The following is a 16,433-nucleotide window of genomic DNA, read 5'->3' as shown; positions in this document are numbered from 1 at the left end:
TAAAATGTGTTCATTGATGAGTACTAACCCACTACACTGCCACAGTAGCCTTCTGGACTTAATCTGATTCAATAAATTTTGCAGTGGATCTAGAAAGCTAAATACAGCAACTTGATTTCAAAATATGAATGATTCATATATTTGTTCACTGTCAATTCTCTTCTTTACATGTAACATTCACGTAAAGTGAGAGAAGGAATGTTTTGCAAAGTTATAAAGGTTAAGCATTATTCACTGCACAAATTGTGTTTTAATGATGTGGTTTTTCTTTCCGATTCACAATCATGTGACAATGCAGTAGCTGAAGAGAGAGACTCTATCATGTTGTTACCTGTTCGATGTGCTACAAATTACTGAAAAATCACACTGGATGGAAAGCACAATGATAAAAGTGACAGCTGAATACAAGCAGAAGTCAAAAGGTAACAGGGCACAGTAAATACAGACAATCAGAAACAGAAAGAAAGGAGGAAAGCTCATAGACCTTCAGAGGAACTGGCTGATTTAGCTGAAGGCATATTTGCTTGCTTTATGCAGTCATCTTGATCTTCATCTAAGCTGCTCAGAGCATTCAACTGGTTTACAATTTCTGTAAACAGAAGCCAGTCAAGACAAATGTAAGGTAGGGTTATTTAAAGAAAAAGCTGTAGAAAGCATGCTATTACTAGAGAAACAGGGAAAGAGAGGACACTTATTGTTAATGAAAAGAATACATTCAGAATGAATCATTACAGTGATATATAATACACTTATGCACCTGTATGAAACACTTCAGCGCTATTTTTAACAAGAAGGAACACAATAAGGCACATACTGAACAATTTTTGATGGGTGCCCACGACCAGCAGTCTCAAGGTTAACAAAAAACTTAAAATGAACACAGACATCAATCTAAAAACTAGGTATGCTAAATATAGTTATTTTAACAGTTTCCCTGTTGGTAAGTAAAACTTGAAATTAATAGTATAAAGTTAGCTTAACACAAAAAGATTGAGGCTACAACAATATCAGACACATACACTTTGATTATGCCTCATTAAGAGCCAATCTCCATCAATTTTCCACCTAAGATACACCCAATTTTATAATAATTGTATGTTAGTGACCATGTTGTTTACTACAGAATAAAAGAGGCTGCAGTAATTTAGGGCCCGATTCTGCCATTCTTATTCTTAGTAATACCTTTCTCATTGGATAGATGGCAATGAGATTAGAGGGCCGGATCTGGCCCTTTGGGAATAGCTCTGAAACCAACATTTTAAAACAGAACCAAATAACTGCATTAAGGTTCCTTCTGAGTTAAAATAATCTGGGTATTGTTACTTTTAGGCTTTATGCACTTGCTTAAAATGATGCTCACTCAGCTTGGAGGAAATTAAGACATGATGATAAAACAATAGGAAAAGCAATGGCAATTCATGTGCCACCAATTTACAATGAAACAAATACTAAAAACAGTGAGGAAAGTATTATGGAAGCGCCACTCATGACTCCATAATTAAGCTTGAGTTGAGTTTGCACTTAAAGCAGGGATTCAACCAATTACCGGTAATTACAGATGAAGGATACAGTGTATCCTCCCAAATTTACAGCACTTATGCCACCTTGCAGAAACAACATGAGTTTAAAAAAAAAAATTTAATACATCTTTAAAAATCAGCTCAATCTAATATAGGACTATGAACTATTATGCATTAAGCAGAATTGTATGGTAATTGCATAGTGTCATTACAAGGTAGACATAAGGCTTTTGAGATCCTTGGAATGTTTTACCTTTAAGTTACTGATACATACTCAACTTTAACTACGCTGTACATAGTTTTACTTTTCCCAGACACAAACTACCACTGGAAACTAAAGTTGCTCAAACAGAAATCTCTATTTTCCAAACTGATAAAAAAAAGTCACAAATCACACAGAGGTGAAAATTGAGCAACAAAAGCGTTGCTGTGATGTTATCTGATTAAAATATGACTATATAGATCATTGTTGCAACCACTATTATATATTTGCAACGAATCTTGTACAAAATGTGGCATGTAAGATGTCTATGAAAAGGTTATTATTTGCTGGTTAGGATTACGCTATTTGTATGCATGTATCGTTTTTGTATTTGAAGTTATGAATATTGGCTCTATTCCTGGATTTCAAATGTTTGCTCCTGGGGTAACGCACACGAGGTAATTAGCCAGCATATCTTGGAGGGACTATTCTAATTGAGTGGCCCATCAAAAGGACTCTTAACTCACAATGGACCATGGGAGATGCCCATCTCCACCGACTGAACTGTCCTATAAACGTGCTGTCTGGAATATAGGTAATGGCTTCCTGCAGTGACTGAGCGATATGGGGCATAAACATCTGACTTGCTCATGTGATCTGGTCACCTGTGATTCTCCACTACCTCTGCTGAGGTTTTTGTTTGAAACAATGGGCTTCCGCCCACATGGCAGAGGATATAAATGGCCCTGGAAACACCTCCATTTTACCCCTGTCCTGCCTAAATCTCTGGACTGCGCACTTGCACTAGTGGGAGCATTCTAACCAAGGGACTGAGGTCCTTCCAATGATTTGGAAGCAACAAGAGACTTACTAAGCCAGCAGTTTATTCCATCACTGCTACAAGCCTGAACCAAGAACTTTGCCCTTACTGTATGTACTTGATTCCTTTAACCAACTTCAACTCTCACCTTTCTTTCTTTTTAGATACTGAAGTATTGGCATCAGCGTGATTTTTGGGTAAGATCCAAGTTATATATTGACCTGGGTGTGTGGCTGGTCCTTTGGGATCAGAAGAACCTTTCACTTAATGAGACTGGTTGTACAGAACCACTCATCTCTAAATCCAGGGTTTTTGGTGATGACATAAGAACTGGAATGCCCAAGGAAACTGCTTTTATGACTTTTTGTTAGCCATTGTGGTGAAACAGGAGTTTATTTTTGTGGCTGGTCTGATATATTTTATGAAAGATATGGGTTGTGTTCGCCCTATTTCTCAGCAGTTCATCCTGAATTTGGCATCCTCAGTTGTGACCCAATGAGGCATGGTTACAATTGCTCTAACTGATGCTGGCTGCCCATAGCTCATCAGTAAGGCTGGGAGTGTGTCACGGGGCTTCTGCAGTGGCCAGTGTGGCTGGCACCAGGGCCAGTGCAAGGAAGTTTCGCGCCCTAGGCAAAACTTGCACCTTGCGCCCCCCCCAGCCCTGCGGCAGCTCCCCCCACACACACCCTGAGGCACCCCCGCGGCAGCTCCCCACCCCCCCCGGCCCGGGGAGCCGTGCGGCACCTCCCCACCCCAGTTCACCTCTGCTCTGCCTCCTCTCCGAGCATGCCGCCTGTGCGCTAATTCTCCTCCCAGGCTTGCGGCGCCAAACAGCTGATTGGCGCCGCAAGCCTGGGAGGCGGGAGAAGTGGAGCGGCAACTGCGCGCTCGGGGAGGAACGCCGTTAAAAAAAAAAAAAAAAAAATTGTGGGCACCGCTTTTTGGCGCCCTCAAAGCTTGGCGCCCTAGGCAACCGCCTAGTTCGCCTTAATGCTAGCACCGGCCCTGGCTGGCACATGGGCCACCTGAGCAGTTCAGGCAGCCCCTGGGCCAGCCGCACCAGCCACTGCTGGAGCAGTCATCCACCTCCCACAGCAGCAGCAGGAGTTTGGGTGGGGGGCTTGGCTGGGGCGCAGGAGGGGGCGAGGGCTCTGGGCGGTGCTTACCTCAAGGAGGCTCCCCAGAAACAGTGATATCCCTCGGCTCCTAGCGGAGCCAGGGAGCTCTGTGCACTGCCTCCTCCTGCAGGCACCACCCCCACAGCGCCCATTGGCCACAGTTCAGCTGCAGAGTCAGCACTCGGGACGTAGGCAGTGCGCAGAGCTGCCTGGCCACGCCCTCCCTAGGGGCTGAAGGAGGGGGATGTCACCACTTACAGGAGGCACAGAGCCGGGTAGGGAGCCTGCCAGCCCTGTCAACCCCCGTCCCTCCCCAGCATCCCTGGGGGTCCTGAGTCACCATCCCCAGCACTCGCGGGCCGCCCCACCCCCCAAGATTTAGTCAGGCCTATATAGTACAAGTCATGGATAGATCACAGGCTGTGAACTTTTGTTTACTGCAGAGACCTGTAAATGACTTTTACTAAAAATACCCATGACTAAAACAGTATTACTCATCAAGGGACGTTCTTACAACTGGCCGCTGGTGGGATGCAGAGATTCCTTGGTCACCCCTTTCCACTGGACATAAACCACACACTATCCTTTGATGCAAAGAAACCAAAAGTAGGGCAAGGATCTGACACAGAATCTCTAAGTATTTAAGACATGGAGCCAAAAGTTGCTTTAATAAAAATCTTAGATTTGAATGTTTTGCAAAGACGTACTAACTCTGCCACATAAATACGTAACTGATTTCCAAGTAGGAAGATGCAGTACAGTCTATTCTTAAGATGGTGCAGCCATCCCGGAACACATCTCAACCACATTAGCTTCCTAAACAGCCTTGGTTTTACAGGACTTAAACGTAGTCAATTTGAAAATCAGTCAGCTTAGGAGTCTTAAGCTCCTTCTTGTTCAGCTTCAACATACAAAGACTTGCTGGAAATCTGAACAATGTAGTAGCTACATTTTGAGATTTCTTTTGGACTCAAAACATAGACTGACAGATGTATTTCTTTACTCAAATGAAAAGCTGAATATAAGCTTATAAAGCATAACTATGAACAAATAACTAGTTAAAACAATGTGCCAACATTGAATTCTTTGATGTTGTTTGAATCATGTGGTCCCATCTGCCGCCCTAAACACGTATATGCATTTCATTGTCTCTAATTACAGGATAAAATGGTCTATATTATATTTGGAGGGTTGAAATGGGAAGCATAGGAATCTATGGCCTATATCCTCTTTTGTACATCTTATTATCTACTTATTCACATTATCTTGGTCTACAAGTAACCCACCAAAGTAAATGGGACTTTTTGTGTGGTTAGGTGCTACCAAAGAGTAGTAAAGGTGTCAGAATCTGGTCCTAAGGGAGAATTTGGCATCCGGCAGAAGGTTGGGATGATCAGTATTACGTGTGATTCTTCAGAGATCTGTGCTTGAAGTACACTTGGGCTCAAGACTCCACAACTGATAACATCTGCCCAGATGTTGAGTCCATATGGAACCCCAGTGAAGTCAATAGGTCTCTGCACAGGTGCAGTAGTCAGCATACTATCAACTGCTGCATCAGGGCCTGGGTGCCTATTCAAAAACATTAAGTGAACAAATAAAGCATGCATAGCTATACTAATTTTCTTAATTATTAATCAAATGTTTTAAGCATGTCAAAGGAACTTGTGATCATGGAGGCCTAAGTATGACAATTCTGCAATTTTCATAGAATCATAGAATGTCAGGGTTGGAAGGGACCTCAGGAGGTCATCTAGTCCAACCCCCTGCTCAAAGCAGGACTAATCCCCAGACAGATTTTGACCCCCGTTCCCTAAATGGCCCCCTCAAAGAATTGAACTCACAACCCTGGGTTTAGCAGGCCACTGAGCTATTCCTCCCCTCCATTTTAAAATCTCTCTCTTTAAATTACACTGTAGCTAAAATGTTTGTAACTTTACATTAAAAACAGGAACATGTATGTTATTTTCAAGTTCACTTAACACAGAGTGGTTAAGTGGACTTTCTTTTTAAATGTAAAAAAACAAAACAAAACAAAATTAAAAAGCCAGGCTGTGACTAAGCATGAGAGACTTTCAGGCTAATGGATTTTTTTAAAGTGACTACGTAATGACAATAGGGTGTCACAATTGCAGCTTGGGCGGTCAGGTCTTATGGTCAGAGCAGTGGTGGACAGGTCTAGTGGTTTGAGCAGTGGCGGTCAGAGGCCAGGAATGGTGTCAGGAACTAGGAGTCAAAGAGAGTCAGGAACCTAGGGTCAGGAGTCCAAGAGGGAGCCGAGAGGCAGGTCTGCCACTACAACTGGCAGGGGAGACCATCTTGTTGTACAGACACTTCCTGGAACTACTCTCGGGCTTAAATAGGGTGCCTGGGCCAATCAGGGGCCATGAGGGAAGCTGTCAGTCTGCTCTTCTGAGATGGTACTTCCTGTGGGGTTTGTCCCAAGAGGATTTACATCTAATAATACAAAACAGCCCTACTGCAGCTGCTGGGCTGTGGCATGGAGGTGTCAGCTGTCCCACAGATCTGGGTTCTAATCCCCACAAAGCCCCCCACAGGGCTAAGAATGGAAAGCCTGTTGCAACCTCCACTTTAGGGTCAATTCAGTGACAACAACTATTTTTATTACATTCAGCTCTCATATTGTGCTTTCAACCCACAGACCCCAAACTGCTTTCGAGAGGTGCTTTCCTCATTCTATAGATGAAGAAACTGAAGCACACACAAGTTCAGTGACATAGCCAAAGTCACACACCAAATCAGGGCAAAGCTAGGAGTAGAACCGAGATCAATCTCTCTACTCCCCTCATCTATCATTTATTGAGTGGGTCACTCTAGCTGCCATGAGAAATGAAATTACAATTATTTATTTATATTACAGTCACATGTTGACCCAAATCCAATGTTCATAGTATACTGCAAAAGGAACAGAGTTTGCAATAAAATCCTCAGAATTCATTTTACATATACATCCTTCAGTACAGCCATCTTTCAATCTCCAGACAATGAAAGAGACAGCTGAGTTATTAGACCTGGAGTCAAAAGTAAGATAACACTTAATTCCACTATTTGTACAGTATGCTACATCTTCAAAGCTCTTACAAACATTAACCAATTAATCTACAAAACACCCTGTAAAGTAGTTAAGTGTTGTTATCCCCATTTTACAGTTGGGAAAACAGAGAGAGAGGTTAAGTGGCCTAAGGCCACTCTGAGTCTGTGAGAACTGCACAGAGTCCTTGTCTTGCAATATCCTAACCAGACAATGTGTGAGAAAATGTAGGCAGAAAACAAGTGTTCAAAGTGGCTGACAGCACTTATTCTCAATTAGCTTTAAATGGTTCTGTAAATGTAATTATTTTCAAAAGACTGATTTTTATAGTGCCCTACTACCTCTTTCTGTTTCCTCTTTATATATTCCTTCACCTTTTCAAAATAGCTGGGTCTTTTGGTCTAACTCCATGTTTCCCATCTCTTTTTCTACTGTAGATATTTTCCCCCTTTGGTTCTTAGTTTTCCTTGGAATTTCATTTCTTTCCCCTTTCAGTACATTTACTGTAGCTCTTTTAGGACCCAATCCAACTTCCATCAAAGTCAATGGGAGTCTTTACATTGATTTCAATGGATATTGGAACAGGACCTTAATATTTACTTTTTCCTGATTACTTATTGTCCTTTCTTTGTGCTATTTCATCTACTCTGGAAAACTACATGCACTCATTCTCCTCCACCCTCCCTCCCACTGCCCAATTCCCTTTCTCACCTCTCTCAAACAGGAGATGTTCAGCTAATGGCATAGTTCAGCAGTTGCAGCAAACAGAACAAAACTGTCTCTGAGGCTGACCTTTTCCTTTCAGGCTTTTTATCTGTGGGTCTTAGGACATGCCTACCCTTACAGCGCTGCAGCGGTGCAGCGTGTGTGGGGAAGACACTCTCCACCGATGGGAGAGAGCTCTCCTCTTGGCATAAAAAACCCACCCCCCTGAGCGGCAGAAGCTGTGTCAGTGGGAGAAGCTCACTGTGCACATTAGCGCTTATGCCAGCATAAGTTGTAGTGTAGACATAGCCCTAGAGTGCAACATTTACAACAACAAAAAACAAACTGGTTTTGCATGGTAAGAAAACGAAACCTGAAAAAATCTCAATCTGAGTACTGATTGGATATGGAATACTCTTTGCTCAAAGGTATTCATCATTCCGCCTTCCAAGTAGCCATTCAGAAGGTCTGTTATAAATACCAAACTTATCTACTGTATCCCCAGTTCAGAGAGCGGGATGCTCTCTGGGCCAGAACCGTGGGTCCAACCTGTGACTGGTGCAGGATTCAGGGTAAGTGTGTGGAGGAGGGAAAAAGCAGCTTTAAGCAGCTGTAAGCTACACTAGGCCCTCCCAGGAACGTCCTTACACTTGGCAAAGTAAAGTGGATGGCATAGACTTAACTATGCTGGCTTTAGACCAGCTGGGGACTCCCCCAACATCACAGGAATCCCCGTTAGCGAAGCTGTTAGAGAAGCGCTCCGTCCCCCTTGAGTGGTACAATGCAAAAGGGATAGAAATGGGAGCCAGGAGCTGGCACTCTACATCTGTCAGCCTCTTTACATATGGGTTTTCTGTTGCACCATCACAGTAATATCTTGGTATTTCGTAGGTAAAGTAGGTCTTCCCACAGGGTCTTTAGTGGGCTTTATGGAGCTTTCCGCTCCTCTCTTCCCCCTAATTATAGGAGGCCTTGCTTCAGGTTTGTGGGGTTTTTTAGTTTTTATTCTTGATTATAGTTTATCTGTTTTGTATGTGTACCTACATCCTTCTGGATATGGTGGAAAAGCTTCCTCTGAGAGGTGGGTCTTGCAGCATTATCCTAAAGGTGATCAGCCTGGTCTTATTCCACCTCTTGACCAAGAATGCTTTATCTCAGTCTCTCACACATTTCATCCTGGGCTTTGTGAATTGCACTGTCCCAGAAAAGTACAGCACGGATGGAGATCGGGTCACTGACATAGCTGGGTCCTGACCTGGTTGGGGCTCTAAAGAATAGGATCAAAGCCTTAAACCAGAAACTGAAGTAGTCTAGAAGCTAAACAAAAGTGATTGTAATGTTTCACGGCTGTTCTAAGTACCACTACAGGTCCAAGAAGTCATAGCTGTTTTTGCCTGACCCATTTCAGTGCTAATGAGGACTAGAATAACAATGATGCAACTCCAATGATTCAATTAGTCTTCCCAATGCAATCCCACAATGCACCTTGTGACACTCAGGAATAGCCCTCGACAACTCAAGAGAACCATTTCTGCAACCTGTCATAGTCTACCCCAGATGCCCTCCCATTCCATACAGCTGAGTCATTACATGGCTGGTCTTGGCTCCACTTGGCATCCTCTCACCCATCATATTAAAACCACAGAGCACACTATTATTTAGATTAACTTTTTTTTTTTTTTTTTAACCTGATACAGTAGGGTAGTGAGCAACAGAGGGTCCTGTGGCACCTTTGAGACTAACAGAAGTATTGGGAGCATAAGCTTTCGTGGGTAAGAACCTCACTTCTTCAGATGCAAGTAATGGAAATCTCTAGAGGCAGGTATAAATCAGTGTGGAGATAACGAGGTTAGTTCAATCAGGGAGGGTGAGGTGCTCTGCTAGCAGTTGAGGTGTGAACACCAAGTAGGGTAGTGGTTTTCAAACTTTTTTTCTGGGGACCCAGTTGAAGAAAACTGTTAATGCCCGCGACCGAACGGAGCTGGGGATGAGGGGTTTGGGAGGGGCTCAAGATTGGGGCAGAGGATTGGGGTGTGGGGGTCAGGGCTTAAGGGTGGGGCTGGGAATGAGGGGTTCAGGGTGTGGGAGGGGGCTCTGGGCTGGGGCAGGGGGTTGGAGTGCGGGAGGAGGTCAGGGCTCTGGGCTTGGGGTGCAGGGTTTGGCGTGCAGGAGGGGGTCAGGGCTCTGGGCTGGGAGTGCAGGCTCTGGGGTGGGGCTGGGGATGAGGGGTTTGGGGTGCAGGAACAGGTTCCACGTTTGGGGGGGGGTCTCAGGGCTGGGGCAGGAGATTGGGGCACGACTTACATCCGGCGGCTCCTGGTCAGCGGCACAGCCAATGTGCAGAGGCAGCCTTCCCGCCTGTCCTGGGACCATGAACTGCGCTGCACCCCAGAAGTGGCCAGAAGCAGGTCTGGCTCCTAGGCGGCGGAGCACAAGCGGCTCTGCGCGGCTCTCACCCACACAGGCACCGCCCCACGCCCCCAGCTCCGAGTGAGGAGCCGGTGCTCAGGGAGGGGCAGCACGCGGAGCCCCGTGGCCACCCTGCCTAGAAGCCAGACCTACTGCTGGCTGCTTCCAGGGCGCAGCGCAGTGTCAGAGCAGGTAGGCACTATCAGCTGCCTTAGCTGGGCAGCACCGCCGATGGGACTTTTAACATCCTGGTCAGCATTGCTGACCGGAGCTGCTGGGTCACTGAGCAAGGCGACCCAGTGCCTTTTGGGTCATGATCCAATACTGGGTTGCAGCCCTAACTTTGAAAAACACTGCACTAGGGGATGTGTTTGTGCCTTTTTTTTTGCTTCTTTATGACTGAGGGCACTTGAAAGGCATCTTTCCTCCTCTAGACTCTTTTCTTACATTAGAAATTGTTATTTAACTCAAATGCCTGAATAGCAAGGAGAAGAACTCTTAACAATTCATCATCTTCATTGTTCAGGTAAGAGCTGAGAAGAGACAGCTTTCATTTCAGACCCCCAACAAGTACATCAGGGAAGACCTGTTCTGACTTTCCTGATATTTCTTAGGGAAAAAACAAGCATGACTTACACACACTAATAAAAAAAAAAATGTTTAAGGTCATCTTTATACAACCCAATCTATTTTAATCCTTTGCAGGTCATCTTTAATCAGTATACATTCAACTCTTGAAACACATAATTCAGAAAGGAGAGAGCTGTGCCTGAAATTGTGGGACAGGTGCCACAATATACAGGCATAACAATTGTAGGAGAAAGCTTTGTGTTTGGACATGCTGATCTGATTTGCACTCACCACAGTAGCCACCCTGGGCACACTAAACCCTTTTGAGATCAAGAAGTTCAATAACCATTTAGCTATAATATGTAACTTGAAATAGCTCAGTTATCTAATGCAGATCATTCTTTAGACCAGTGGTCCCCAACCTTTTTGGACTGTGGCGGTGGACGAGCATCCGCCGAAATGCCGCCGACAAGCGTCAACGTCAATAGGCGTCGCCGCCAAAATGCCGCTGACAAGCAGCGTCATCCAGAGGCGTCGCCGCCGAAATGCCGCTGAAAATTGGCAGCATTTCGGCGGCAATGCCTCTGGATGACATTGCTTGTCAGCGGCATTTTGGCGGATGCTCGTCTGCCGGTCAGTATGCGGGCGCACTTAGATGCCATGGCGCCCGCTGGCACCGCGTTGGGGACCCCTGCTTTAGACTGTTTTCACTATGGGGAACCTGATTGGGTCCTGCCTCGGAGTGGTCCCCTGCTTGCTGATGACCAAGTTGGGCCTCTCTATCCATTCACAGGACCACTTTTATTCAGTCTCCCAATATTTCTTTTCCTCTTCCATTTCTGCCCTTTCTCTCTTGTTTTCTCCCCTCCTGATTGTTCCCATCTCTTTTCCTGTCCTTCTACTGCTCTGTTTACACCTCTCCTTGGCTTCCCCTTCTGAAAATGCGATACAAAGAAAGCAAGTCTCTGAAGTTCACAAAAATTAGCCTCATGTGTAGCTGTATTATCAGGACATATGCAATTGGTTTATCCTAAATTGCTCTTTTATAAGAAAGCATATTGACATAATAGAAGAATAAAATCCATGGAACTTTCCTGATTATAGGGAAAAAACAATATCTTATTGATGTCCCTTTGTGACCAGACCAACCTGTAATTTTTGCAGCCTTTTCCTCCTGATTCACTCTGTTCTCTTCATCTTCTTCATTGTCTTCCTCAAAATCATCTAAATTTCCAATGTCGGCTTGCTTCATACTCATCAAACTAGCCAGGCTTTGCATGTCTTCATCTCTATACCACAAATTCCAATACATCAAACAAATCATTAAAAGGCAATACTGTTCAAGTCATATTTGATAGTATTTTACTATTAAAATACTATTTTTTCAAAAAGAAGTTTCCTTTTCTTTACTAAGGGCCTGCTCTAAAACCTTTTGAAGTCAAGGGATAGCCTTCAGTTGACTTTGATGGGCTTTGGAAGTAGTCTTAAGAATCCTTATAAGAACAAGATATGAATGTATATGTTCATAGTGTTAATTGCTAGATTACAAGTTTCCCATTGCCAAAAACTTAAAAGCAAAAAATGCTTTCATTAAGGGTCAATTTAATCCTCTCCTCTTACAATTTTTTAAATCAGTTCTGAAGTTATACGGAACAATAATTTATTCCTTTCGGGGGTCGTTCAATATAAGCTGAGGGTGCTTGGTCAGACCTAGTGCCTATGAACCGCCACCTTCTCCTGAGACTCACAATACTACAGTTTCTCTCCTAAATTCACTAGTACATAAACAAGAAAAATGGTTTATATTTTATGGGCCAATTTCTGTCCCTTGCATGTATGCACCACTGGAGTGTGGATTACAACCGAATCTTATTGAAAACATGGCTGCAGACACAAGATTTAAACCAATGAATGTTCTAAAGTGCTATTTCCATAGCAACCAATATGTCTTCAAGTTCACAGCGTCATTCTCGAAACATGGTTGGATTCAATTTTTTAAAACTATTTTAATACCTTTCTATTGTTTAATCAAGATATTTTATAGCAGCTTTGCAGTAGTCTATTCACTTACTTACCCAAAGCAATTTTTTTTTAAAATAGCCAAGGAAAAAATATCATTAATTTCCCTCTCTCCATGTTATACGTTAACCGGGGTAAAAGATTTTGTGCCTAGGCTGATACATTTTCATGACATTGATACAAAGTTACTTTAAAAGCCATCCTATATGGTAGTAAACTAAAGATCAAGTACAAACCAGGCCCCAATCCTGCACAAAAACTACACATGAGTAACTTATACATCTGCATAGTCTTGATGAGTTCAGTATACTAATTAAATTGTGAGCTCTTTCGAGCAGGGATAGTCTCTTCCTACACATCTGAAAAGCACATAGCACAATGGGACCCTGATCTTAGTTGATGCCTCTAAGTGCCACTGTAAGATAAATAATAATAATTATTAAAACTAATATCCAAGAAATCACAAAGGTCCTTCTCTTACTGGTTTCAAATGGTCTGCACAGTAAAGTACATACACTGGCAACTGATAACTAGAGAATCTTCTAGTAGAATCACAGAATATCAGGGTTGGAAGGGACCTCAGGAGGACATCTAGTCCAACCCCCTGCTCAAACCAGGACCAATCCCCAGACAGATTTTTGCCCCAGATCCCTAAATGGCCCCCTCCAGGATTAAACTCACAACCCTGGGTTTAGCAGGCCAATGCTCAAACCACTGAGCTATCCCGCCCCCCCCTCAGGTGAGGGGGGGAAGTTTCAAGATAAGAACCTATTAACTAATCAGCAGCAGTTGGGCCCTGCCTCCCTCCAGAGACAAGCTCTGGAGGTGCAGGCAGCTGGTGAATTCCCCACTTTCCCAGGGGTAGGAGAGGCAGGCGTCAGACACAGGGCTTCAGGCTCCATCCACATGGTGGCAGGCTCTGGTTCCAGGCGCCGGCCCCAGGCTCACCACCCCCGCCATTGTCCCTGGGCCCTGCTGCCTCCCTGCCCGCCAGGGCCGGCTCCAGGCACCAGCGCAGGAAGCAGGTGCTTGGGGCGGCCAATGGAAAGGGGCGGCACATCCGGGTCTTCGGCGGCAATTCGGCGGAGGGAAGGACCGGCCGCCAAATTGCCGCCGAAGAATGAAGCGGCGTGGTAGAGCTGCTGCCGAAGTGCCGCCAATCGCGGCTTTATCTCCCCCCCCCCCCCTTTGCCGCTTGGGGCGGCAAAAAAGCTGGAGCCGGCCCTGCTGCCAGCCTCTCCATTCAGGGCTTAATTTGTCCCAGGCTTGCCGTAGCTGAGTCAGCCTGCTGTGAAAAGCGATATTAACAAACATACAAATATCACTTTTTACAGCAGAAGTCTTACCAGCTAGCAAGTCTTAGAAGAAGAAAAAAAAAGCACAACCAAAGAAGCAAAAGAAACAACAACAAAAAGACAAGAACATGCCAAGTGCCTTATGTGTGTTTCTATTCTGTTTAGGTCCAGTAAAGAATAGAGACAACTGTAAATTATTTTTATTACCGAGTCTGAAAAAAACCCATACATAAATAAATTGTAATGATTTGGACATGTATATGTGCATATTTGTTTGTTTTTCCAAAAGTTAATTAAGTATTTTAGGAAAAATTGTCAGCAAGAGTTGGTGGCCACACTCTGAGGCCACCAAAAAATTTGTTGTGAGAAACCCTGTCTTAAGCTCACCCCAGGCTTAACTTTAAGCATATTCTTGAGTCCCATCAATTTCAATGCAACTTAAGCACATGCTTAAGTGCAGTCCTGAAAAGATTTGCTTTCATGAATCAGGGCCCCAAACACCGGTATCCAGCAGCCTAAAACAGAGGTTCCCTGTTGATAGTCCAAGAGGAGGCTGGTAACCAGCTGATGGCTCCTTTCCCTCATTTCCAGCTGCTAAATTGCATTAAACAACAGCTATAAATACAATACCTTTCTAATATTTTTAGATGTCAGTACATTCAGTAGTTTCCAAGGGGATGTTATGAGATGGCAAATGGAGGAGAAAATTGTCTGTGTAATTGTGAATGGCAGGATAGGTGGTCCATAAGACAATCACTGCCAAAATCTGTCCCACATGATGAAAGAGTTTGGAAATCCCTGTACCAAAAACAGTTCTGGTGTAGAAAAGTGTCATATATGAGAGTGGAAAGGATCCACAGATACCATCAAGACAGCCAAAGACAGCCACAGGCTGTTAACATTCCTGAAAAAAGTTAGCATGTGAAATAGACTACCTTAGCAATGGTCTCCCTGTCCTATTGCCTCTCTATCCTGCCAGCCCTATAGTCTGCCATGAGGAAGAAAGAGAAAAAAGGGGCTAGTTTGCTGTGATGATTTGGGGAATTTGTCTGTACAATTTATGGATTCTGTGTGAGATTATGAACTCTCTAGATGTATCTTTACCAAGGTGAAAATGCCATTTTGAATGTGCAGCTCTGTGTCTTCTCTGTTGTCCTTTTACCTCCATGTTGGACTGAAATTCCAAAGGGTACTGATATAAAGCTGACAACAGAGGGTCATTAATCTGGTTGGTCCTCTGTTCAAATACTAACATCCTAGACAACAGCTGGCCTCCCACCCAGAAGAATTGGTTTGTCTGGGGAGAGGCTGCCTGGCAACAAAGTAGGGGGTCTGTGATCACCTGAGGAGGCTGATCCAGGCATCAAATGACAGAGGGACTGAGAGGTTAATAAAAGGTCAGGAGCTTGTCTATTTGGGGTCTTCAGCCATTTTCACCAATCAAGCAGAGAGAAGCTGCTGCAGAATCCTGATGAGGCAGGGAGAATCCTGCCTACCTGACCTATAGACCAGGGGTCGGCAACGTTTGGCACGCGGCTCGCCAGGGTAAGCACCCTAGCGGGCCGGGCCAGTTTATTTACCTGCTGACGTGGCAGGTTCGGCCAATCGTGGCCCCCACTCGCCGCGGTTCGCCGTCCTGGGCCAATGGGGGCAGCGGGAAGCGGCGCGGGCGAGGGATGTGCTGGCCGCGGCTTCCCGCCGCCCCCATTGGCCCAGGACGGCGAACCGCGGCCACTGGGGGCCGCGATCGGCCGAACCTGCCGCGTCAGCAGGTAAATAAACTGGTCCAGCCCACTAGGGTGCTTACCCTGGCGAGCCGCGTGCCAAACGTTGCCGACCCCTGCTATAGACAGTCCCCCAAGGACTCCAAGTGAAGGGAGAGCTAGAGTGAGGGGGCACTCTGTTCAGCATGTTTGTTATTTTCTAAATGAGCTGTACTCTCTGGTGCTTTCTCTCTGTTAAGTAATGAAAAATGGTATGTTAGAATCCTCTGCGAAGTGTATCTGCATGTGTGAGGTGCTACAATTATCACATGCCCCAGAAAAGAAACTGTAAACCAGACGGCTCACATCTTCAGTAGGATTCTGGAGAATGTGCAAGAGCTGCAGGGGAAGGTTGGCAGAACCTAGTTTCAGGGTCTAGACCAGGGATGATCAAACTTACTGACCCTCCAAGCTGCATACGATAATCTTCACAAGTTTGCGAGCCATGCCCCGGCAGGGGTGCCCCATGGGGCTGAAGTCCCGAGCTCCACTCCAGTCTAGCAGGTGGAGAATGGGGGAGCGTGGGCAGCGCTGTGAGCTGCACTTTAACTGTAAAAGAGCTGCATGCAGCTCGTGAGCCGCGGTTTGGCCACCCCTGGTCTAGACAGTTGTATAAGGGGGGTTCCAACTGCCAAGAGGGGTATCAGATAAGAAGTCTGCTCCTGGAGTGAATGCTAAAGATGCAAAACCAAGGACAGTGCCAAGACTCTGCCCAAGCCCCCAGCAAGCTAAGAACACCTATAATTCCATGGCTTGATCCCTCACAGCAGTCTGGTGAATGCCCAAGTACGGGCATTTGACTAAATTGTAACACTTGGCAACCACTCGACCCCAACCCATCTGAAAGCAAGGGATGCAGTGCCTTGAACCCTACAAATAAATTGAGGGGGGTAAGATGATCTGGAAACACCATTACTGTCTTCCTCTTCTCTGAAAGCTGCTGAGGTAAGCAAGGGG

At 45.0% G+C, this 16,433-nt stretch overlaps 1 protein-coding gene across 2 annotated transcripts in view; it reads right to left on the bottom strand.

Annotated features, from left to right (window-relative positions):
* The window catches only part of EHBP1 (EH domain binding protein 1), a 333,194-nt gene that overhangs the window by 171,453 nt on the left and 145,308 nt on the right, over positions 1-16,433 (bottom strand). For both annotated transcript variants that reach the window (XM_024199807.1, XM_024199808.1), the window contains exon 6: positions 11,549-11,688. In XM_024199807.1, the coding sequence (XP_024055575.1) occupies positions 11,549-11,688 (140 nt within the window). The remainder of the gene's footprint in view (positions 1-11,548; positions 11,689-16,433) is intronic.

This window comes from Terrapene carolina, unplaced genomic scaffold, assembly GCF_002925995.2.
Source record: "Terrapene carolina triunguis isolate 2854851 unplaced genomic scaffold, T_m_triunguis-2.0 Scaffold132, whole genome shotgun sequence".
In the NCBI taxonomy this organism is placed as follows: Eukaryota; Metazoa; Chordata; order Testudines; family Emydidae; genus Terrapene; species Terrapene triunguis.
This window is presented reverse-complemented; position numbering and strand designations above follow the sequence as displayed.